Source organism: Salvelinus alpinus, chromosome 6, assembly GCF_045679555.1.
Source record: "Salvelinus alpinus chromosome 6, SLU_Salpinus.1, whole genome shotgun sequence".
NCBI classification, from domain to species: Eukaryota; Metazoa; Chordata; class Actinopteri; order Salmoniformes; family Salmonidae; genus Salvelinus; species Salvelinus alpinus.
The window spans coordinates 26,009,852-26,034,213 of NC_092091.1; the positions used below are offsets into that span (position 1 = coordinate 26,009,852).

At 39.6% G+C, this 24,362-nt stretch overlaps 2 protein-coding genes across 11 annotated transcripts in view; one reads left to right on the forward strand and one right to left on the reverse strand.

Annotated features, from left to right (window-relative positions):
* LOC139578450 (cytosolic carboxypeptidase 6-like) overlaps positions 1-4,580 on the reverse strand; it is a 472,772-nt gene extending 468,192 nt beyond the window's left edge. For 2 of the 3 annotated variants that reach the window (XM_071406041.1, XM_071406040.1), the window contains exons 1-2: positions 4,466-4,580; positions 3,080-3,202 (exon numbers count right to left, since the gene is read on the reverse strand). In XM_071406041.1, the coding sequence (XP_071262142.1) occupies positions 3,080-3,097 (18 nt within the window). In that variant the 5' untranslated portion in view covers positions 3,098-3,202; positions 4,466-4,580. The remainder of the gene's footprint in view (positions 1-3,079; positions 3,203-4,465) is intronic. The other variant, XM_071406039.1, reaches the window with a different exon arrangement.
* A 12,666-nt stretch (positions 4,581-17,246) lies between these two features.
* The window catches only part of LOC139578452 (ELAV-like protein 4), a 94,151-nt gene continuing 87,035 nt past the window's right edge, over positions 17,247-24,362 (forward strand). For 5 of the 8 annotated variants that reach the window (XM_071406045.1, XM_071406048.1, XM_071406044.1 and 2 more), the window contains exons 1-2: positions 17,253-17,819; positions 18,388-18,519. In XM_071406045.1, coding sequence (XP_071262146.1) covers positions 17,772-17,819; positions 18,388-18,519 — 180 coding nt within the window. In that variant the 5' untranslated portion in view covers positions 17,253-17,771. Of the gene's footprint in view, positions 17,820-18,387; positions 18,520-24,362 lie in introns of all 8 variants that reach the window. The other 3 variants (XM_071406050.1, XM_071406055.1, XM_071406051.1) reach the window with 2 other exon arrangements.

Consider the following 24,362-nt stretch of genomic DNA (forward strand, 5'->3'; position numbering starts at 1 on the left):
CCGCATAATGGAGGTAATTTTCTTGTATTATCTTAAAAAGCAAATGGAGGACTGCTGAAGCATTTTAGTGTGACTCAGACCTGTGGGCTGCAATGCCTATGAAAAGATATACCACTGACCTAATCTGCATATGGTTGACAAGAAACTGAATCTCTCATCTAAATGTAAATTAGGTGTTTTATACCTTTAGTAAACAGCTTACATTGCCATAGTCTGTTTTAATAAACCAATTAGAATTTATTACCAGGGATACTAAAATCTCTAGTTTCTAAAATGTATGCAACATGCTGACAGCTGTCCTACAAAAAAAGCAGCAATATTGGCAGCATGAAACTCACTGAGTGATATCTCTGCATAAATTCAAAAAATATATGTGTGCTTGAATTCCCATGTTTCAGGCAATACATTATGTTTGAGGAGAGTAAAATGGAGTTTTACTGGCATGAAAGTCTGTTACAATATAGCTTGGAGGAGGGCATATGCATGTGATCCATACAGTAGCCTCTATGAGGGTACTCTAATTTTCTTCCTGTCAATGTCGTATCATACAGGCCTGACATATGCATGAATTGGAAATGTGAGACATTCACAGATATCACTGTGACTGGATGGAATACGGATGCTAGTTATTTTACCATGTAATACTGTTTAGATATGGATGTCCTCTAAGGCTGCATTTACACAGACAGCCTAATTCTGATCTTTTGCCCAGTTATTGGCAAAAGATCTGATCTGATTGGTCAAAACACCAGTTATGGTCAAAATATCAGAATCAGACTGCCTGTATAAACACAGCCTAAAGGTACAATTTAAGCACTACATTAACAATAGATCTTGATCTTGAATCCTCTTAGTAAGTATGACAAACACCAGACATGTTTGAAACAAGCTTACACCTTGGTAATATGAAAGGCATTCTTCTTCAACGTAAACACATTGATGTTGAATGTGTGTTGCTACTCAAGGTATGCAATGCCAAATGGATGTATTATGAACAGTCCTCCTTGTTTCTCAATTCCACCAACAAATCAAACCCCAATTATTTACAGAGTGAGGGCTAAGCCCTAAAAAAACAGATTGACAGATACACTATAGACAACATACAGTATGACCACTGATGTGACAAATTACTAATTCAGTCCTGTTGGCTTACAAGTGGTTAAAAACATTTAGCCTAGCTGTGTTGCTTCATTGAAATAGCAACAGGACATTAATATAACATTAGCGCAGTAACATCAATTCCTCTCCGTTTCCAACTTTGGTAATGCATTTACTGGAAATAGATTAATATCAATTCCATAAATCATTCAGGAGAATTTTCAGACCTAGAGACATCTGGGTAATGTCATATATGTTAGCTGATCTCCGTCTGGGAGCTTAACGCCCATTAATCAATGTCTGAGGTCCTCTGAGCATGTCATCTGGGAAAATAGGGAAACGTACAAATAAAATAAAAAGTCTCCTGATTATTTATTCATATCAACCTACTAAAACATATGTTTATCTACCCTCTCCTCTATTCACTCCCCTTGACAACCCACATGCATAGCCATTTTTTATCCTCATTCATAACTCTGGATCTAGCGTAACACTCAGTTTAAGACATATCCTTTAATCCTCATGGCTCCCGCGATCCTTAGAAGCTCTTTGTTTATCTCTTAACTGACAAACCTCTCACCTGTTATGTGGTGCGATGGTGTGACGGACAATAATATATATTATATTGTAGTAATACCGCTATCATCTGAATTTAATTTGATTGACAGTCCCATTTGGTAGTTTAAGCTTACCTTAAAAAAGTGTGTCTTATAAACCTATAATTGCCTGTTTTTCTCAGTTTGACGTCTGGGAGAAAAACACAGAGAATCTTCTCAGAAGTTTCAAACTCTATCCAAATTACAAACAAAAAAATGTATCAACTTAAAAAGTCTATCCTCTGACAGCTGAACCAAACAGAATAGAAACACAAGTTAAAAATCTCATCTTTGCACAGCCAAAAATTGGTTGCCTGTCAAGAATATGAAAACTGTGTATCATCTGTTGAAGACCCTGAACCTAATCTCCCAGCAGAGAATGATATTGTGAATGTTCCACAGGCCCACTGACTCACTGTCACTCCAGCCCAAAGCCGCTCTCTTTGCTGCCCACTTGACCTTGTCACAGGGGAAAGCACTTTATTTTCATTGCGGTGTCATTCATTTGGTTGAAAAGTGCTAAACAAAGGCCATTTACAAAGCATTCTGGAACATATTAACTTGTTTAATTACAGTCTTCAACCAGGAAGATGGACAAGCTAAAAGAGCAGTGACTCACATAGAGCCTTTGAATTTTTTTGTTACCCTTTTTTATATATGATTAACCATTAAAAGCCACAATCAAATTGATGTATAGAATATTCTGCTTGTATTAATAATTGAGAACATAAAGGCAATATTTAATATAATTTCATTGCTTTGATATGATGCAATTCAAATCACAGAAACATATCTAAGGAAAAAAATTATTTTGTAACTAAAGTATATGAGATCTGTAAAGGAGGATCAGACAGAGAGGATCGCACTAAAAAACGACCTTTTTGTGTTTGTGTGGGTCTTCTTGTATATTAGTAAACAAGGAAAAATTGTAGCTGAAAATGTAGTCCAATACCCAGAAATATGGTATCTGGTAATGAACAACCTGTCAACCTGCCTTGTATGAGCAAGCATAGCCTACATTATATACATGATTTACTATATCCTAAATCCCACTGCCTTTTTTAAATTGAGGGACCGACAATAATATCATCATAGATTTAGCCGGTGTTAACTTGTGAAATAGACACTGGCTGGAATGCATTTTTAACCAATTTAACATTCAGGATTAGACCCACCCGTTGTATAATAGCTTGATAACACTGGATTGTTTTGTGATCCAAAGTAGATTTACATAGCTTATAACTAATTAAGCTAGGTAAAATACAATTCCAAATTAGCCTAATAAGCATAAACCTAGTCTGTGGATATATTTACAAATATTAAGTACAAATGTATCAAATGTCACTGTAGTAAATTCTGACAGACTTCATTCAGTTTGTACTTACCACTCTCGAAGCAAGCATCAAAGACAAGGTGGCTTTTCCGTGAAACTCCTGTGTATCCTGTTGGAGTAACCATCAGCTTGTTCACATTGCCCACTAAGGCTTCCTCTCTTCCAGCTTCACTGCCTAGGAAAACCACATATCACTTGTCAAACCACTTAATCTGAACTAAGCTCTATTAAACACCCCACTATTCTTAGGTTATCACATGGGCTAAATATTATATTAAGGCTTATATTAAATTGAATCAGAAGTAGATATGACAAAGTTTCTTCACGCATCGAATGTGGCTAGCTGAGGTTTAAAAAGGGACCATTGGACCATGCCTGCCTTATGCATAGTAAATAAGGCATACTGTTGGCAAAGCCTTAACTGAAGTATACTTGCAGAAATATATCTACATGTATTAGAACAAAATAAAACCTCAAAGCAACAAAAAGGTGTGATAAATTATTTATTTTGGTAACTTCAGACATTTCACTATTGTAAACAAATGGAATGTTACTAGCTTAAACCTCACAACAATAAACAGCTAGGCCTATAGTCAGGTCTTACAATTGCTTGGCCCTGCTTGTTGACAGGTGCTAAAGCAGGTGGTTAAATAGCCTATGCCATTTGAAGTGAACATACTGTCCTTTAACTGCAGCTAATACATTAATAATAGATAATAATCTCACTTTATAAATCAAGTCGCACTGCTAGTGTTGCATTTAATTACAGTACAGCCTAGGTAGCTAATACCATGCCATGGATGTTACACATGATGTGGATTAGGATTTAACGTTAACTCTATGAACTCAAATATTGTAATTGTAGACTAATTAAAATCCGTACAATGATGTGTACCCACTACCATGCTATTACCATAGCTAGATACAAAGGGAATAGATATAGGTAGCCACTACTTCCTCCCACTGCTAGTTGCTGCAACAGACAACAAGTATTTGCTAACGCTGGTCCTGGACGTCGTTCGTTGAGTACAGCAGAACGACGCCCTGGACCAGCGCTAGCTAGCTAAAGTTAGCTGTTAGCTAAACTCATAGCAAAACAGCATAAACTGAATGGCAAGTAGCTAACCCGTCCAGGCAGAATGTTCACGGCAAACAGTTCAATTTGCTGAACATTTTAATATTGATGATACTAGCTAGTATTATGTATCTCATGTAGCTAAACTAGGAACGTTAACGTTAGCTAACTAGCTACAGTAACTAGAAAGTTAGCTAGCTAACAAGCTAGCTAGATGTTGATGTTCACAAACGATGATGCGTCGGTCTAGGTGAGTGATGCAGCAGTCCAGACTCATGCACTAACTAAATGTGCAGCTACCTGCTATGCACTCTCATATGGGTACTGTGGAGGTATCTAGCAAGCACTACTGTATTTACACACCAGTGTCGACGTCTCTCACGTTCTCCTCCATCTTCCTTTCCATTTTTGCACAACACACCAGCGCATGACGCTGGCTGAGTGTTGCCACAGCAACGCAGCGTGAGGCTAAGGGAGGAGAAGGTTTGGTTTGACATACAGTAAAGGTCATTGCTAGAACTAATTTCAGTTTTTGTCAAATTAACGTCCAAAATTGATATTTTTTGCATTTCAGCGAACCCTAACCATTTCCTAACCTTAACCTATTTCTCCTAACCTGCTACGTTAATTATCCTAACTTGCTACGAAAAGTCAAATCGGACTTTAATTTGACAAAAGCTGAATACCTTCTAGCCATGACCGAAACTTATTCCTCTCTTTGGATTGGTGGATATTTGGATTGGTGAATATTTGGATTGGTGGATATTTCGTTATTTGAATAATATTTTGAATATTCGATGAGGGGTGTTGATGTCAACCATCTGTATTCAATGTAGAGTGAGATACTATGCTAGCCTCATGAATATGCGTATTGAAGAGTTATTTTGACTGTCACTGAATAATTTTATGAATTAATACTGCAATGAAATTGTGTTCAGTACTGCAATGAAATTGCCATTTCACCCCATTTTGAAACCGAGTTTATGACATAGCCTCTCTAGTAATTTAAAAGTATCTCTATGGTTTTTTCCATTTGTTTGGACAGTGGAAATGGGGGTTCAAGAAATATTTATTTTTATTTTTTATCTCTGACAGTGGAAGTAGGCCTATTTTGGAACTCTAAATGAACAATGTATGGTCCTCTCTCCTCTTTTTAGCTAACATAGAGGTCGACCGATTATTGCAGGACCAAAAAAGCCGATACCGATTAATCGGCCGATTTTTATTTATTTATTTATAATAATGACAATTACAACAATACTGAATGAACACTTTTTTATTTTAATTTTTTATTTTAAATTTTATCCCCAATTTTTGTGGTATCCAATCGCTAGTAATTACTATCTTGTCTCATCACTACAACTCCCGTACGGGCTCGGGAGAGACGAAGGTCGAAAGCCATGCGTCCTCCGAAGCACAACCCAACCAAGCCGCACTGCTTCTTAACACAGCGCGCCTCCAACCCGGAAGCCAGCCGCACCAATGTGTCGGAGGAAACACCGTGCACCTGGCCCCCTTCGTTAGCGCGCACTGCGCCCGGCCCGCCACAGGAGTCGCTGGAGCGCGATGAGACAAGGATATCCCTACCGGCCAAACCCTCCCGACGCTAGGCCAATTGTGCGTCGCCCCACGGACCTCCCGGTCGCAGCCGGCTGCGACAGAGCCTGGGCGCGAACCCAGAGACTCTGGTGGCGCAGTGGCCCTAGACCACTGCGCCACCCGGGAGGCCCATGAACACTTATTTTAACTTAATATAATACATCAATAAAATCTATTTAGCCTCAAATAAATAATGAAACATGTTCAATTTGGTTTAAATAATGCAATAACAAAGTGTTGGAGAAGAAAGAAAATGTGCAATATGTGCCATGTAAGAAAGCTAACGTTCAAGTTCCTTGCTCAGAACATAAGAACATATGAAAGCTGGTGGTTCCTTTTAACATGAGTCTTCAATATTCCCAGGTAAGAAGTTTTAGGTTGTAGTTATTATAGGAATTATAGGACTATTTCTCTCTATACGATTTGTATTTCATATATACCTTTGACTATTGGATGTTCTTATAGGCACTTTAGTATTGCCAGTGTAACAGTATAGCTTCCGTCCCTCTCCTCACTCCTACCTGGGGTCGAACGAGGAACACATCGACAACAGCAACCCTCGAAGCAGCATTACCCATGCAGAGCAAGGGGAACAACTACTCCAAGTCTCAGAGCGAGTGACGTTTGAAACGCTATTTGCGCGCACCCCGCTAACTAGCTAGCCATTTCACATCGGTTACACCAGCCTAATCTCGGGAGTTGATAGGCTTGAAGTCATAAACAGCGCAATGCTTGAAGCACGAAAGTGCTGTTTGAATGAATGCTTACGAGCCTGCTGGTGCCTACCATTGCTCAGTCAGACTGCTCTATCAAATCATAGACTTAATTATAACATAATAACACACAGAAATACGAGCTTTAGGTCATTAATATGATCGAAACAGGAAACTATCATCCCGAAAACAAAACGTTTATTCTTTCAGTGAAATACGGAACCGTTCCGTATTTTATCTAACGGGTGGCATCCATAAGTCTAAATATTCCTGTTACATTGCACAACCTTCAATGTTATGTCATAATTACGTAAAATTCTGGCAAATTAGTTCGCAACGAGCCAGGCGGCCCAAACTGCTGCATATACCCTGACTCTGTTGCAAGAGAAGTGATACATTTTCCATAGTTAAAAGAAATTCATGTTAGCAGGCAATATTAACTAAATATGCATGTTTAAAAATATATACTTGTGTATTGATTTTAAGAAAGGCATTGATGTTTATGGTTAGGTACACGTTGGAGCAACGACAGTCCTTTTTCGCATCGCAGGACACGCTAGATAAACTAGTAATATCATCAACCATGTGTAGTTAACTTGTGATTACGATTGATTGATTGTTTTTTATAAGATAAGTTTAATGCTAGCTAGCAACTCACCTTGGCTTCTTTCTTACTGCATTCGCGTAACAGGCAGGCTCCTCGTGGAGTGCAATGTAAGGCAGGTGGTTAGAGCGTTGGACTAGTTAACCGTAAGGTTGCAAGATTGAATCCCGAGCTGACAAGGTAAAAATCTGTCGTTCTGCCCCTGAACAAGGCAGTTAACCCACCGTTCCTAGGTCGTCATTGAAAATAAGAATGTGTTCTTAACTGACTTGCCTAGTTAAATAAAGGTGTAAAAAAAAATATATACAAAATAATCCGCCAAATCGGTGTCCAAAAATACCGATTTCCGATTGTTATATAAACTTGAAATCGGCCATTCCGATTAATCGGTCGACCTCTAATAGAGAACATGGTAGGCTTCAGAGCCTAAACATGTAGCATGAAATGCAATATCTCTCTCGCTCACTGTTGGCTGTGATTCTAAATTATCCACTGATTTATTAAAGCATGAGGATTTCTAGACAATTGGAGCATATGTCATCAAGCCAATCAAGCCTGACCCTATTCTCTTTCCATTATTACCGCCGCATCTGATCCCATGGCACTTGGGACAGGGGTGTTAACCCTGGTGTCATGGCTAAATTCCCAACCTGGCCCCAGTCCATAATGGCCACCTAATCATCCCCCTCATTCCTAATTGGCATATATAACTCCTCACCTCTTCACCTGATAGCTGATGTGTGGTGAGCGTTCTGGCACAAAATGGTTGCTGTACATCACCCAGGGTGGTGCTACACATGTGAGTGAGTTTCCCCCTATTATGTAAAGCGCTTTGAGTACCTCAGTTGGTAGAAAAGCACTATATAAATCCAATCTATTATTATTTGTGGTAGTAGTATTAGCTGCATCAAATGAATGGTCATATGACTCCAGAGCAAGAGACATATAGAATATCTGTTGTTACTTTTCAGGTTATAAGCTTTGTGTAACAGGAGAAACTGAATAAGGCTGGGAGTAGGATAAGGATTTTTCTCCCTGTGATCATATTTAATGGCAAGCTACAGGCATCTGAACAGCTAGGATGGCATGATTATTTCTTAATGATAAAGAACTGCTGTGCAATATTTCCTTAAAATTGAAAATGTAATAACTGTCCTTCATGGTATGTCATCCCTTAACTCTAGCCAATTAATGGGCTCTATGGTGCTGGATTTATTTTTGGACTGATGTTCAATGAAATTACTTTGAGACAAGAAACAAAATAATGTATTACATTTTAAACGCTTCTTGTCTTTGTTTTTCCATTTGTAGACCTACATGTTTCGTTGAATGTACTGTGGACGGGCAATTCCATGTGTTTTTGTTATTTTCAGTGGACATTATTAAAAGTCGTCGTTGTGCATATACAGTGCCTTCAGAAAGTATTCATACCCCATGACTTACGCTTCGATCACACCGACAGGGTCATTGCATTTTGGTAAACCAGAATTACATTAATTTCCAATGAAACGCTACGTTTGCCATGCAGCATTGCTTTGCAGAGGCAGTTGCAGTGCGCTCGGTGTGGTGCATGCATGGGATTTATTGAACGTATGGGTCAAACTGTATGTGTAGACTGCTTGACAGAAATAGTAGCAGAAGGTGAATGTTGAACTTTTTTTGCATACATATCTAGATGATGCTGCGTACTATTTTGCTGGTGGTGTGTTCGAAGCGTTTGTCCACATTTTGTTGTGTTACTGCCTGAATTCAAAATTGATTAAATATTTTTTTCTCTCACTCATCTACATACAATACACCATAATGACAAAGTGAAAACATATATATATATATTTTTTTGCAAATTGATTGAAAATGTAATACAGAAATATATCATTTACATAAGTAATCACACCCCTGAGTCAATACATGTTAGAATCACCTTTGGCAGAGATTACAGCTGTGAGTCTTTCTGGGTAAATCTCTAAGAACTTTGCACACCTGGATTGTACAATATTTGCACATATTTTTATTTTTTATTCTTCAAGCTCTGGTGAGCTTGCAAAGAAGTGCACCCATTGGTAGATGGGGGGGGGGGGGGGGAGCAGACATTGAGTATGCCTTTGAGCATGGTGAAGTCATTAATTACACTATGGATAGTGTATCAATACACCCAGTCACTACAAAGACACACACGTCTATCCTAACTCAGATGCCGGAGAGGAAGGAAACCACTCAGGGATTATACCATGAGGCCAATGGTGATTTTAAAACAGTTACAGAGTTTAATGGCTGTTATACGAGAAAACTGAAAACATTGCAGTTATTCCACAATACTAAACTAAATGACAAAGTAAAAAGAAGGAAGCTTGTACAGAATAAAATTCCCAAATTCCAAAACATGCATCCTGTTTGCAATAAGGCACTAAAGTGAAACTGCAAAACATTTGGCAAAAAAATTAACTTTATGTCCTGAATACAAAGCTTTATGTTGGGGAAAATCCAACACAACACATCACTGAGTACCACTCTTCATATTTTCAAGCAAGGAGGTGTGATGGATATGCTTTTCATTGGCAAGGACTAGGGAGTTTTTTTTAGGATATAATGAAGCGGATTAGAGCTAAGCACAGGCAAAATCCTAGAGAAAAACCTGGTTCAGTCTGCAGGGAGACAAATTCATCTTTCAGCAGGACAATAACCTAAAACACAAGGCCAAATCTACACTGGAGTTGCTTACCAAGATGACATTGAATGTTCCTGAGAGGCCTAGTTACAGTTTTGACTGAAATCCTCTTGAAAATCTACGGCAAGACTTTAAAATGTCTGTCTAGCAATGATCAACAACCAACTTGCACAGGAACCTCCCTGGTCTTTGTGGTTGAATCTGTGTTTGAAATTCACTGCTCGACTTAAGGACCTTACAGACAATTGTATGTGTGGGGTACAGAGAAGAGGTAGTCTTTTTTTTTCTAAAGAAAGTCTAAAAACATAATTCCACTTTGACATTATGGGGTATTGTGTGTATGCCAGTGACACAAAATCAATATTTAATCCATTTTAAACTCAGGCAGTAACACAATAAAATGTGGAAAAGGTCAAGGGGATGTGAATGGTTTGTTTAACTTAGCAATCATTGGTTTTTGCATCATTCTGTTTCCGTGGAATTGCCCAGATCATCAACTTGGATGTGTCTACCTGGGATTAGGTGTGTATATCTCTGGACTCATCTCAGGGGTATCAACGTTTTAGAGGATGATGATGAAGCCCATGAACTCCTGACAATACATTTCCACATCTGCACATCTGTACTCCATGCAGATCTGTCATCAAGTTTACAGACTGAAAATATGATTTAATGAACACATCAATCATCGAAATCAAAAGAAAAGTACAGTCCTGTCCATGATCCTCAGCTCATCCTTCTCAAATTATATTTTCAAACTCTCTTTTCATTGTTACTATTTAAAAAGATTTGTATTTATAGCATGACTGAAATGATTTGATTACAAATCCATAATGTTTTCATGGCTACTTTTCTTAGAGATTGCTTCTAGTCTGTCTTTTTAGATGGAACTCTGCATGTGTCTTCATGTGCAGTATTGGAACAAGGAAACCCTTTCTAGTTTGACCATGTAGGCATATGAAGCGCCATCAATGAAAAGGAAGTCATGCAAAATCAAAAGGTAGGACATGTTGGACTGGAAAGAACAGGCGGCATGCAGACAGTCACTATGGCGACAGCAATCAAGAGACTCTTGGGACTGAGCAGGTCAGAGAAGAGGGCTTGAGAGGCAGCTGACAGAGAAATCAACCCTCAGACTGGATGATTCAAGTGACAGCTCATCCCAGAGTACAGGCAGCCTGGCTGTCCCCACAGAGACTGTTTTGAGAAGGGTCGTTCCACCTCAAAAAGCACAAGAAAGAGGATTTTAACACCGACCATCTCAGATTGTTCTGAAATTGTTTCTGTAGTTAGTAACAGATACGATTAGTATTCCTGAAACATTATTTTATTGAAACATAATTTTATCTCTGAAAAATTGAGCTAAATGATTGCACCCTAATTGGCCATTTTAATTTATAAGATTTCAGATAATATTCAATAAATATAGTACCCAACATCCGACTTGCACCAAACTTATTCCTACCAATGAGTAAGACGGGAGATATAAAAAGCCACCCACGGATCCCCCACACCCCATGGCAATCCCACCCCAACAACCAGTATACAGTATCTAATTATTCTATGTTTGAGAGGTGCCCTACACTAACTGCTGTTTTCAGCTCTCGCCATAGGTTTTGGAAGTGATTCAGATCTGTACTCTTCGCTGGCCGCTCCAGAACAGTCCACCTCCTCTTCTTGAGCCATTCCTGGGTTCTTTTGATGTGTGTTTGGGCTTGTTGTTCTGTTGGAAGACCAACAACCTTCAACAGAGACCCCGTTTTTGGATACTTTGTTGAACATTGCACTCCAAAAAACCTTGATAAACTACTGATTTCATGATGTCTTGCTTACACTCAAGGTCACCAGTATCAGGGTCAGTAAAGTAACCTAGGGCGAGATCTAAAAACAGCAGTTGGTGGAGGGCACCCCTCAAATATTGAAAAATTTGAGCATTTTGCTGCTGAAGAGTGGGACAATTTTCCAGTAGAACGGTGCAGTAAGCTCATTGATGGCTACAAGATGCATTTGTATGCAGTTACAGCATCTTTGTCAAAGGCTGTGCAACCAAGTACTAGCTCCAGGGTGCCAATACTTTTGTCCATGCCAATCGTCTTTATTTTCTCAATTAAAATTGTAAACTTAAGTTCACAAAAAAAAGTTGTTCTGCAATGTTGAAAATCCAATTTCAACATGTGGAGTTATTTTAAAACTTAATATGGAATTATTTAAGAAAATTGTACCAATATATTTGCCCGCAACTCTATGTATTGTGATCAGTGACATTTACCATTAAACCCAACCAAACCCAATACCATTACAATTGCAAAACACTATGTAGTCTATGTGTTTGGGACTTTTACCATTGCAGACCATTAGAAACCATAACATTGAAACCATTAGAACTGCTGTTGCCTAATGGTTTGCTTGTTCTCCAGGAATGGTCTAACAGTAACTAATCAATACCTTTTTTGAAGAGAATAAACCACACACAAAGGGTCTGTTTCCTGGACGTAAAATAAGGACAAACTGAATTGATTTCATGGAGGACTGGCTTGAATTGTAAGGATGTGTAACGTTCTTCGTCGGGCGAAAGAGAGGAGGACCAAGATGCAGCGTGGTGAGTATTCATATTCCTTTTAATGACAACCGAATACTCGAACAAAACAACAAAATAACGATAAACGATAAATACACGAAACGAAACAGTCCTGTCTGGTGACATACACAAAGACACAGGAAACAGGAACAATCACCCACAACCCACAATACAAAATAGGCTACCTAAATATGGTTCCCAATCAGAGACAACGACTAACACCTGCCTCTGATTGAGAACCATATCAGGCCAAACACATAGAAACAGACAAACTAGACATACACCATAGAATGCCCACTCATATCACACCCTGACCAAAACAAAACATAGAAACAAAGAACGCAAACTATGGTCAGGGCGTGACAAGAAGACCACACATTTTCTTTTCATGTGCCAAATCTGTTTGTTTTTTTCAACAAGGAAATGTTGTGATCTATTTAATAAATACAAGAGACTAGAAAAATGAATAAAAGCATATGTGCTGACCAGCTGTCAAGTGTCTTCACCGACATTATGAACCTATCCCTAACCCGGTCTGTAATACCAACTTGTTTCAAGCAGACCACCATAGTCCCCGTGCCCAAGAACACCAAGGTAACCTGCCTAAATGACTATCAGCCAGTATCACTCACACCTATAGCCATGAAAGTCTTTGAAAGGCTGGTCATGGCTCACATCAACACCATCCTCCCAGACACCCTGGACCCACTCCAATTTGCATACTGCCCCAACAGATCCACAGACAATGCAATCTCTATTGTACTCCACACGGCCCTTCCCACTTGGACAAAAAGAACACCTACGTGAGAATGCTGCCCTGGGACTGAACACCTCCCTCTCCAACTGAATCCTGGAATTCCTGGCGGGCCACCCCCAGGCAGGGATGGTGGGCAACAACACAGGGACCCCTCAGGCGTCTGTGCTTATTCCCCTCCTGTACTCCCTGTTCACCCACAACTGTGGGGCCGCACACGACTCCAGCACCAATATCAAGTTTGCTGACGACAAGACGGTGGTAGAGCTGATCACCAACAAAGATGAGGCAGCCTATAGGGAGGTCAGAGACCTGGTGCCAGGACAACAACCTCTTCCTCAACGTTAGCAAGATAAAGGAGCTAATAGTGGACAACAGGAAATGGAGGGGAGAGCACGCCCCCATCCACATCGATGGGACTGTAGTGGAGCGGGTCTCGAGCTACAACTTTCTTGGTGTCCACATCACCAAGGAATTAACATGGTCCACACACACCAACACAGTTGTGAAGAGGGCACCACCACACCTCTTCCCCCTCAGGAGGCTGAAAAAATTTGGCATGGGCCCTCAGATCCTCAATTTTTTTTTACAGCTGCACCATTTAGAGCATCTTGACTGGCTGCATCATCGCTTGGTACGGCAACTGCAAGGCACCCGACCGCAAGGCACTACAGAGAGTGGTGAGTAGCAGTGTGCCGAGTACTCGGACAAAACAAGTATCGTAACAATATGGAGAATTTTTCTAATACGATTATGACACAAGTATGTTTTGTAATTATCCGTGATCGATATTTTTTGTATTTAATTTCTGCTACCAGCACGCATCTCTCTCTTTCACTCGAACAGTGTGAAGAGCTGTGTGCTCTAAACAACTATTGGCTAGTTCTCCTGTCTGTAAAGAAACGGACGGCGTTATCGGTTGAGTCTGCTGCAACGATTGGATTAGAACAAGCCGCTCTCCCTCTGCTCTCATTTTCCCATTTTCTATTTCACTTAGTCACAGTCACTCATCTCAGCGCTAAAGTTTCCCCTTCTCCAAACATCGTTTATGAATCAGAATCCGTAGCTAGTCATTGTTGTTCAATCTAGTTATTTCCTGTCGACTTTGGTTGTTTTTGTGGTTGTTTTTGTCTGTTTACTTGACGTTGTTTAGTAGGCTACTTTGTCTGTCCATATAATTATTCTATTGTTGTTGACGTCTGTCGCTATGTGGTGATCGCAGCCCATGCTTGCTTGATATTATTATTTCTTCTCACCCATGCATTTTTAGCGAATGACAGATCATTCGAAAATTAAATGACAAATGTTGATAGTTTATATTGATTGTACAAATGTTGTGGTATAAGTGTCGGGAGAGAAAAGTTTTGCTCCTCTCGAAAGTGAAACAATATATGGGGCAAGCGACTTCAATTACTAATTTCTCTGAATGAAGGAAAATAACCATTACCAGATTCATACATTACATAGTATGCAGAAGCAATACTCCAAACCACAGCTTCATACTACTTGTCAAACATAGAGAACTGAAACTGTATACTGGTTGTTGGGACGGGATTGGAGTGGGACGTGGGGGTTCCGTGGGTGGCTTTTGACCATTTTGTGTTATTTCTAATGTCTTACTCATTGTCAGGAATAAGTTTGGTCCAAATTGGATGTTGGGTACTATATTTATTGAGTATTATCTGAATCCTATAAATTAAAATGGTAAATTTGGGTGCAATCAATTAGCTTAATTTCTCCAAGATCAATTTATATTTCAACAAAATAATGTTTCAGGAATGCCAATTGTATGTGTTTCTAACTATAGAAACAATTTCAGAACAATATGAGATGGTGGGTGTCATGGCTTGCTGAAATGACTCTGAAGCCAGTTGTACATGGTAACAGCCTTTTTGAGGTACATGTAAGAATAAGGCTATGATAGAAAAAACCACCTAGTAGTAATATTTATAGTGCTGTATGGTCTCACTTGTTCTCGATGTGAATAAGATTTCAGCCTTATTCTCACTCTCTCCCTTCTTTCTCTATTTATCGTTTCCATATCCGTGCACATATGCAAATAATCACACGTTCAAATGCACAACATTAACAGCATTAGGGGAGAATTGAAGTAACTCTCTCTCGCCTCTCTGCTTGCAGTGACTCTCTCCTCTCTGCTGGCTGTGGTCCATACCAGCAGATGGTCCAGTGTCAATAGGCTGCTATTAACTGGCCACAGTCCTCTCCTAGGGCCAGGAGAAAAAGCACATACAGTGCACTGGAGACAAAGACAAGCCATGCTGCTTGTGGAGGTACTGATACTTTTACCTTTTTACTGTATTTTAAGATGAAGTCACACCAAGCTGATGAACGGTGTCATCACACAGTTTATTATATTCAGTAGAAATACTGTACATCTTCAGGAAACTATAGGAAAATAACATGATGTGATGGCGACAATAATGTGATAATGATCAATCATCTGACCTTGACCTTTGACCAATGATTTGACCTACATCATGTTATGTTCAGGAGGAGTGGTAACACTTTACCACTTTTCATTGTTTCTCCTACACCTGTGTAGTAACACTGGAGTTCCTGTTGTATTAGGGTTGTATAAACATGCTATTACATAGTAAGTATTGTATCCCAAACCTTGAATGACATACAGTACAACCCTAAAGAATCTTACTCAAGAGAGACGGTACAGATCAATGTATCACAAATAACATGTCTTAAACCAATTTCTTGACTTACTGTATGTGGCTATTTCCCACATGTCATGCTGAAAAGGAATGCACTGCCGGCTATGTGCCAGGAAATGCCCTTGTCCAGAGCAAGGGATCACAATTTCTAACTCTCCAGAAAAGTGTTTAAAAGTTTGAAAACAGGCTAAATTAATATTTCCTGAAAAGGGTCTCGTAGTTTCTTGCAATAGCCGTCTCTGACTTTAAGGAATATTTATCTCCAACTGTGATTCCTAAAGAAATGTGTCCGAAGTTTTGGTTAACTCAGATTTGTCTAAAATCTTAAATGAATCAGAAATGAGCAGGGTCAGTTATACCATCTCCTGACATGTACTGCGGCAAGACAACCTGTGCTCCCTAAAGTCTTCTACTTTTGATAGATTTAAACAAACATTATTGATATCACCATGGTCACAACCATAACCTGTCAACTCCGTCTCCCTTATAGATTAAGATAGAATATTACTTTTTGTTCAAATATGTTCATTTTAATTCGTTTTTATGGTCATAAAGCAACTGAGGAAAAACGAAATTGCTACTTTGTATACCACCTGAGTAAAGAAGAAAAATATGTGATTTGTCAACTCCGTAAAACGTAAACTCAGATTTTTGTCTAACATCAACCCTCGTCAGAGTGCTGAAAGATCTTATAGAATGGTTATGTTTTTGTTTAGGATTGTCAAATGAACCATTTTCCATATTTTACAAATGTTTGTATTGAACTTTTACTTTTAGAGGCAAGAATATGTCTGTTTGAGTACCTATTGTCATCTCCGGAAGTCATTGTTAACCCCCTTAAGATATTTTTTTCGTAAATGTTCTGAAAAAATATGTTAATCACTGTTCTGCAATAATTGCTTAAACTATTGAAATATTTGCTGTGCTAGACATAAAGGATCATGTTTCCTTTATAAATCTTGTTTTATATTCTGAATCTAGAAAAACATGCCAAAATGCTTATGAAATTAGCCCTGGAGAATTATATAGTGGTATAAAACAAAACAAAAAGTTTGAAGATTTGTATTACATATGTAATGTTAGAATTGAACAAGCAAGGCCTTTAAACAGTTGTTGGACAGTAAATGTAAAAATGAAATGCCTTGTATTGTGTCTAACGGAGTTCACGATACATAAAAAAAGAGGTGATAGCTGATACGTTGGTCTATAAAAATATATATTTCAAATTTGGTTAATATTAAGAAAAATCTGTGGGAAAAACATTGGGATTGCCCCGTCTTTCAAGAATCCCTGTAATTGATGATGGTGCTCCATCGTCCTACTTCTAAGTATTCCTATTGAGGTGAAGACTGGGCAGAAAAAGAGAAGGAATGAGCCTGATCCCTATGTCTCATGTCTTATACACATAGAGAAAGAGGAGATGGGAAACACAGAGAAAGCAGGGAGAACAGGCAGATGTGGTGGTGTCGCTGTTGTTGTTAGAACAGACTTCCCACCTTGTGGTAGCACAGTGAACTGTAGCTGCCTGCATGAGAGCGTGAGCAAGTGAGTTGGGAGAGAGCGACACAGAGAGAGATGGAATGAGAGTGCGAGAGAGAGTGGGTGAGAGAGAGAGAGAGAGAGAGAGAGAGAGAGAAAGAGAGACAGAGAGGAAGTTTAAACCAAGAGCTATGTTTTGGGACAAGCTAATCTGCCAGAGAGCAGTGTGAGGATCGGAGCGCATTGTGTGAGCGAGTGTGCGGGGGACAGATAAGGGAACAAGCCCGCCAGCCCGACTGCTTGTTTTAATGTGCTGACTCTAGGGAGATCAAAAAAAAAATACTCTTCAGTTGTGTGCCGAGACCCTGGGCACAAGCTCCACATCCACCAGAGGTGTACCAAAGCAGGGGGAAAAGGGGACAAAAATCTGACACAAAAGAAATTAGAGGATTTTTTCCCATTTTTTAATTGATTAATTTTTTCTTTCTTTTTTCCTGGGACTGACTCTCATTTCCAGTAGAAAGAGGGAGAAAATCACTGAAGGGGAACCCTTAGAAAATAAGAAAAGGACAAGAAAAAGCATTGACTACAAGATGTTCGAAATCAGCCGAACACTCAACGCTGCTTTGTTGAGCAATGAGGTAAAGAAAAATTGGCTTCGTTTTTTCTCACCTCCCCAGTGTATGTGCTGCCTACCATTCTGTCTTGTGTATTATTGTGTGTGTGCATTTCTGTGTAAAGTGTAAAGACACAGGGTTGATTAATGACCAGAGCTTAGCGTATTAGCCAAGCTCGATGGATGCTAGTAGAAAAAGGATCACAACGCTTCTCACTCATTCTTGCTTGCAGTAACAAATGGAAGGCTAGGCGGCTGGCTGATTTATGTGACAACTGTTTTATTTCCCCTAATTTCCCCAAAGCAAGGTGGCTATCATTGCTAAGCTTGCTTGAGGAATCGCCCATCATGTGTGTGTGTGTGCATATGTGTGTGAGCGTGTGGTTGGTGCCTGTGTGTCTGCATGACTGTGTGTGTGTGATTGTGTGTGTGTATAGTGTACTGTGATTGCCCTCTGCCTCCTCTTCCTCTCTCCCCCTCACTCCCGCTGTCCTTTGCCATTCTGTTTCTGTCCTTCCTACTTTCCTGTTTCTGTTCTTCCTTCTTCTCCCTCTCCCCCTCTATCTGTGTGTGAGCGTGCACTCTGTGAGCAGCATCTCAAGATGATGGTGAGGTACCCCCAGCTCTCGGGACTAGCCACTGCTGACGGCTCCGTCCCTGAGAGGCTCTCGCCGCTATTTCCCAGGGATCTCCCATCCACCCAGATGGGGTCCAGGTCACTTTTGGTAAGAGGATAGAAAGAAATATCTCCATCTCTTAAAACACAAACAGGAGAAAAAATGATAGAGAGAGAGAGTGAAAGAGAGCGAAAGAGAGCGAAAGAGAGAGAGAGAGCAGTAAATAATGATCAGTTTAGGAAGATGACTGTATCCCCAGGAATTGTATTAGCAGCTATTAACATGCTTATGTGTGTTCAATTACAACCGCCTACTCTGCCTTAACCCTCTGTCAATCAGTCCGTTATCTTGGGAGTAAGAGCGGCAGAGTGCATGTGAAGTGTGTATGAATTCAGTGTAGCAGGCTCACTGCATGCATAGTTTGCCAATGCCTGCATCTTTATGTTCATTTTGTGTGTGTGTGTGTGCGCTTATGGCTTATGTGTTGTATGTGCATGGAAATAATGTTACCTCAATATTTATAAACTATTTATTTTTAAACTACATTTTAATCTGAATATTAGAATATGAAAGGTAGTATGTAATATGGCGTCGGGTAATCGTTTTTCTTTGAAAAGTGTGGGGTTGGGTACATTTACCATCTTGACACTCGTAACTGGAAGATGTGATGTGCGGCAACTTAGAAATACAGGGCTACTGCAATACACTGAAACCTTGCCACAATGATGAAGTAAGATATGAATGTTACCATTAATACCTGATGCTCTGTATGTAGAGAATTTAGAAGTATGGATATAGTGTAGTTTATTTGTTTCACTTTTTACATAAGAGATTTGTTTAGACAGGATGCTGATCTGACTTCAATATGTAATGCAGATAGTTGCTATTGATGGCCATTATGTAAAGCAGGCAACTAAGTCAACCTGAAGTTAAACCATTAGGGACATTATCTTTGAGATAATTTATTCAAGTCTTCCTCCTCATTGTTAGAACTTGAGTCTATAGTATGTGCTGTTTCTAATGTAGAGTGTAGTTCAAGGGGAAGAGAGGCATGAGAAAACCTGCATTAAATTGACATGAAACTGTGGGTGTCTAATCTGTGATGGGCTCTCATTCGGCTTCCCTTCAAACAGGCTCAGCTTCCCACCCTAGAGCTTTCCAGAATTTTTCAGAAATCGTTGTAATGCTGACAGCATTGAGGTCTTCTGTTGACTGTACACGATTGCAGAGGAAATGTTTGGTCATCTATAAAGACTTAATGTTCTTATTCACCTGGCAGAACCATCTTATTCACTCATACAGACTATTCTCGCATAGGCTACACAGTCATGCTCACTAGCTGCCTGTGAAGAATCCTAGTGTTGAACTACAGAGGAAATAGACTTAAATTGCAGATGACAAGTAGCTTGATGCTGTAATTTCTCTCTCACATAATAATAGTACCACACAGTGCCTTAATTTCTGCTGAAATTAAAATTGAATAGTAGATTGTAATAATGGGTAGTGAGAGGTTATGGCAAGTTATTAAATCAACTCTTTCAAGCCTTTTAATTGCAACACATAAAAAAAGTATTTAGTGTTTGGGTGAGCTAAAGAACTTGATGTGGATGTTTGTATGCATTTTCATTATATCTGATAATGATTATGCAGACCGTTCTAAAGCTATGATTGGAATGCGCACAAACCAGGGAGAATGTTTTATCCCCCTGTTTCTATGTGACCCTGAAAACCCACAAATACTATTCTACTTCCTGTTAAAATAAATGTGACTATATTAGTTGTATGTAAGTCAGAATATATGAGGCGTGACTGGGATTGTGATTACCCTGGTTAAAACAGACCATCGTTACAATGATTAATGGTACCTTCATTAAGCACAGCTAGATCATTTGCATACATTAGATACGTGTGCTGGAAGAATGTTGAGGCTTTGCTGTTGGAGAGCAGGATTATTTTATACTTTTGGTGGATGTGAGGCATACTATTATAATACTAGAGACCAAAATGTTGAGTCCGAGATGTCTGAGGTGTGTGTACGGTTTGAGAGCTGCATGATACCACTGTGTGGCTGTGGCTGTGCTATAGTATGATATTATCACAACAGTAGGAGTGACCAAATTGAAATTATGATCTATCTTAAATCAAAAGCCATAATAAAAAACTATTATTTTACTGGTATGATACTGAACACCTTCAAGTATATTTAAAGGGAATCCAGTATAGCAAAGTGATGAAGCAAAAGACATCACTTGGTTGAACAAGATACATACTTAGCTAAATGGCTGCAGTCTTGAACAATGTCCCTGGAGTCCAGGCCGCCATTTGTCAGGCTGCAGGGGACCTAGAGAACATTGTGTTTGAAAGGATGTCGAACAACTTCTACTGAGTTCTCTATCAGAACCTAGTGTCTGTTCTGCTCTGAATGCTGTTGCGAGGCTGTGATTACTGTCATCACACAGCTGTTGTTTTTCTTAGAATGCTGTGCTTTGTTTGGTAACTCCATTCTTCGGTTCAACAAAGAAAGGTTAGATTTCTACTTCAAACTCATTTGATGCATCATCACAACAATCAGAAGCATTGGCAATGGCATATTGACACCCCTGAAATTGTAAGGGTCATCTCTATTGCACAACAATGATTAGCTCTTTCCATCTGCCGCTTCCATCACTTCCTCCTTCCCTGATTGCAGTGTGTCTCTGGATAATCTACCCCAGGAAATTAGTTCATTTATGCTCAACAACTCTGCCTTTGCTGACGCACAAACAGGTGCAGTATAAAGATAGGCACGTATCATCTCTGAGAGAGGCAGCGCACTGTGCCAAGGAGGTATAATCACCAGCCTAACTGCGACACAAAATCATATATTGGATACAAAGGCCATAGATTGATATTGATTAACTGACAGGAGCATCATTTTAGGATTTACTATCTATGAAGAATGAAATGATGAAGTAACCTGGATTTGTTGAACGGTGGATTTGGACCAATATTGAGTGAATTGATCTAAGATATCCCAATTCATAATAATGCAAATACCAACATGAATCATTGAACTTTGAAAAAACATCAGTATGAGTAAGAATGAGCCAAGACACACGAGGTACCAGAACCTTGCTCAATCATCACTTTTAGGAGAATGGCACACGAAAGTGCTATTTATCATGCAGGTCAATCAACGGTCACATGCACACAGCTGCAAGAGAACAGCGCAGTACAACTGTTAAATACATATAGGCTGTAGAAGCTCTTATCATAGATTATTGTAGTGTATGTCCACAAAAAGGGTGTTAGAGAATATGTTGAGGGGAAGATACTGTGCTACCTGAGTAGTTACTTGCTTACTACATCCTAATTACGCCCATAAAAAAACAATAGCTGTTGGGTGGCCTGTGTGGCATAGGATATGCTCTGTCAGCTTCTTGTAAAGATCCAATGAATGCCAATTACCCTGACCATGTCAAGTCAGTGCCATCATATAACAATTAATTCCAGATATCACACATTAAAATGGGTGATTGTCTGTTGTGGGTTACAATTCATAGGCTAGTTTCTCAGCCACCCTGCATGATTCTCTCGTTTCTGAGATGGGTGTGGTAGCTACTGTACTGTGTGTGCCTGCATGGAAGGCAGGGCCAGGAGGGCAGGCTGGCAGTGTCACACTAAGAGGGGGCCAGTGCTGCATGGGGGGGCCTGGTGAGCAGCAGCTGAGCCAGAGTCCCGCTGGGAGCCGTCACTGCTGAGTGGAGCAGGTGTCTCCAGCCAGGCAAAGAGCTTCCCTAAGCCAGAGGAGAAGAGAGGAGGCAGGGCCGGCCATGACTCTGTGTGCCCCGCAGAGGACAGGTGGCCCAATCTCTCTCTCTCTCTCTCTGTCTCTCTCTCTCTCTCACACACTCTGTGAGTATACTTCTCAATGACTCCTCCAGGGGCTGTCATTGCATACCAAGCCGCCCTATTGTGTATATTGTCTGCAGAGTGATCACATTAGCATGTTAGCTAGCAATGTTGCTGTCCATGGTGCTGGAGTACCAGATGGATATACAGTACAGTGCCTTCAGAAAGTATTCACACCCCTTGACTTTTTCCACATTTTGTTGTGTTACAGCCTCTCTGACCTACACACAATACCCTATAATGTCAAAGTGTAATTATGTTTATTATTATTTATTTTTTTACAAATGTTTTAAAAATACAAATATGAAATGTCTTGAGTCAAGAAGAATTCAACCCCTTTGTTATGACAAATGGTGTTTAACATGATTTTTGAATGACCTCATCTCTGTACCCCACACATACAATTATCTGTAAGGTCCCTCAGTCGAGCATTGAATTTCAAACACAGATTCAACCACAAACCCCAGGGAGTTTTTCCAATGCCTCACAAAGAAGAGCACCTATCGGTAGACATGTAAAACAAAAAAAGCAGACATTGAATACCCCTTTGAGGAAATCCAACACATCACTGAGTACCACTCTTCATATTTTCAAGCATGGTGGTGGCTGCATCATGTTATGGGTATGCTTGTCATCAGCGAGGACTAGGGAGTTATTTTTAGAATAAAAAGAAACGGAATAGAGCTAAGCACAGGAAAAATCCTAGAGGAAAAACTGGTTCAGTCTGTTTTCCAACAGACACTGGGAGACAAATTCACATTTCAGCAGCATAATAACCTAAAACACAAGGCCAAATATACACTGGAGTTGCTTACTAAGATGACATTGAATGTTCCTGAGTTGCCTAGTTACAGTTCTGACTTAAATTGGCTTGAAAATCTACGGCAAGACTTGAAAATGGCTGTCTAGCACCTTGACAGTTTCAAGAATTAAAAAAATAATAATGTGCAAATATTATAAGATCCAGGTGTGCAAAGCTATTAGAGACTTACCCAGAAAGACTCACAGCTGTAATTGCTGCCAAAGATGACTCTAACATGTATTGACTCAGGGGTGTGAATACTATTTCATTTTCAATACATTTTCAAAAATTTCAAAAAACATGTTTCCACTTTGTCATTATGAGTTATTGTGTGTACATGTGTGAGAAAAAAACATATTTCATCCTTTTTGAATTCAGGCTATAACACAACAAAATGTGGAATATGTCAAGGGGTATGAATACCTTCTGAAAGCACTGTACAAGGGGAGGTGGTTGTGATCCATAAAACATAGCCACCCAAAAGAAAGAACTGAAGCTTACACCCAGCTAAGGGTCAGCTTTCTGGATACACGTACCCTGACCTGGAAGTAACAGCCTGTGATTTCACCCATAGAGAGGCAAATGGCAAGGTTTCCGAGGAGAAGCCACTCACGTTGCTCTGTGTGCGTATGTGACAGGGGTCTATTTATCGACTGAGAGTTGCATGTGATTGTGTTGCTGTGGAAAATGAACATCTGAACAGTGTAATTGGTGAACAGTGAAAGCTTTGTAGTAGAAATAAAAGCTTTCGTTTGAAGACAGCAGTGCCAAGAAAAGACTGCAGAGAAAACACAAAAGAATGTACATACAATTGTGATGATAGCTTGAAAACCATGACTTTTTGACCGTTATGTAAGAGCGCTTAACAAGTGCTTTTTCCTCTTACAACCGCAAAGAGCACTTCTATTGTGTTGATTAAACCGGAATTTAATTTTAGAGCCACATTTATATACTGTATGCTTACTGTGGCCATTGTTTTATATCCAATCACAGTTATTTCCCGGCTTATAACAGAGTAATTAGAAAAGGAATCATGTTGGAGGAAAAAAACGGAACTATGTCGTGTCTTTATTGCCTGAGAGCAAGGTTTACTCTTGTTTGTGTACATACAGTAATGAATGTTACAGTTAATTATAGTGGAACGGTATTGAAGAAAACAGCCACAGTTTTATGCCATTTTCAGTCAACTGTTTCCATACATTACAAAGGAGGCATTACCCCCACCGACCAGTGTAGTTCTATTGTAATCTCTCTTAGC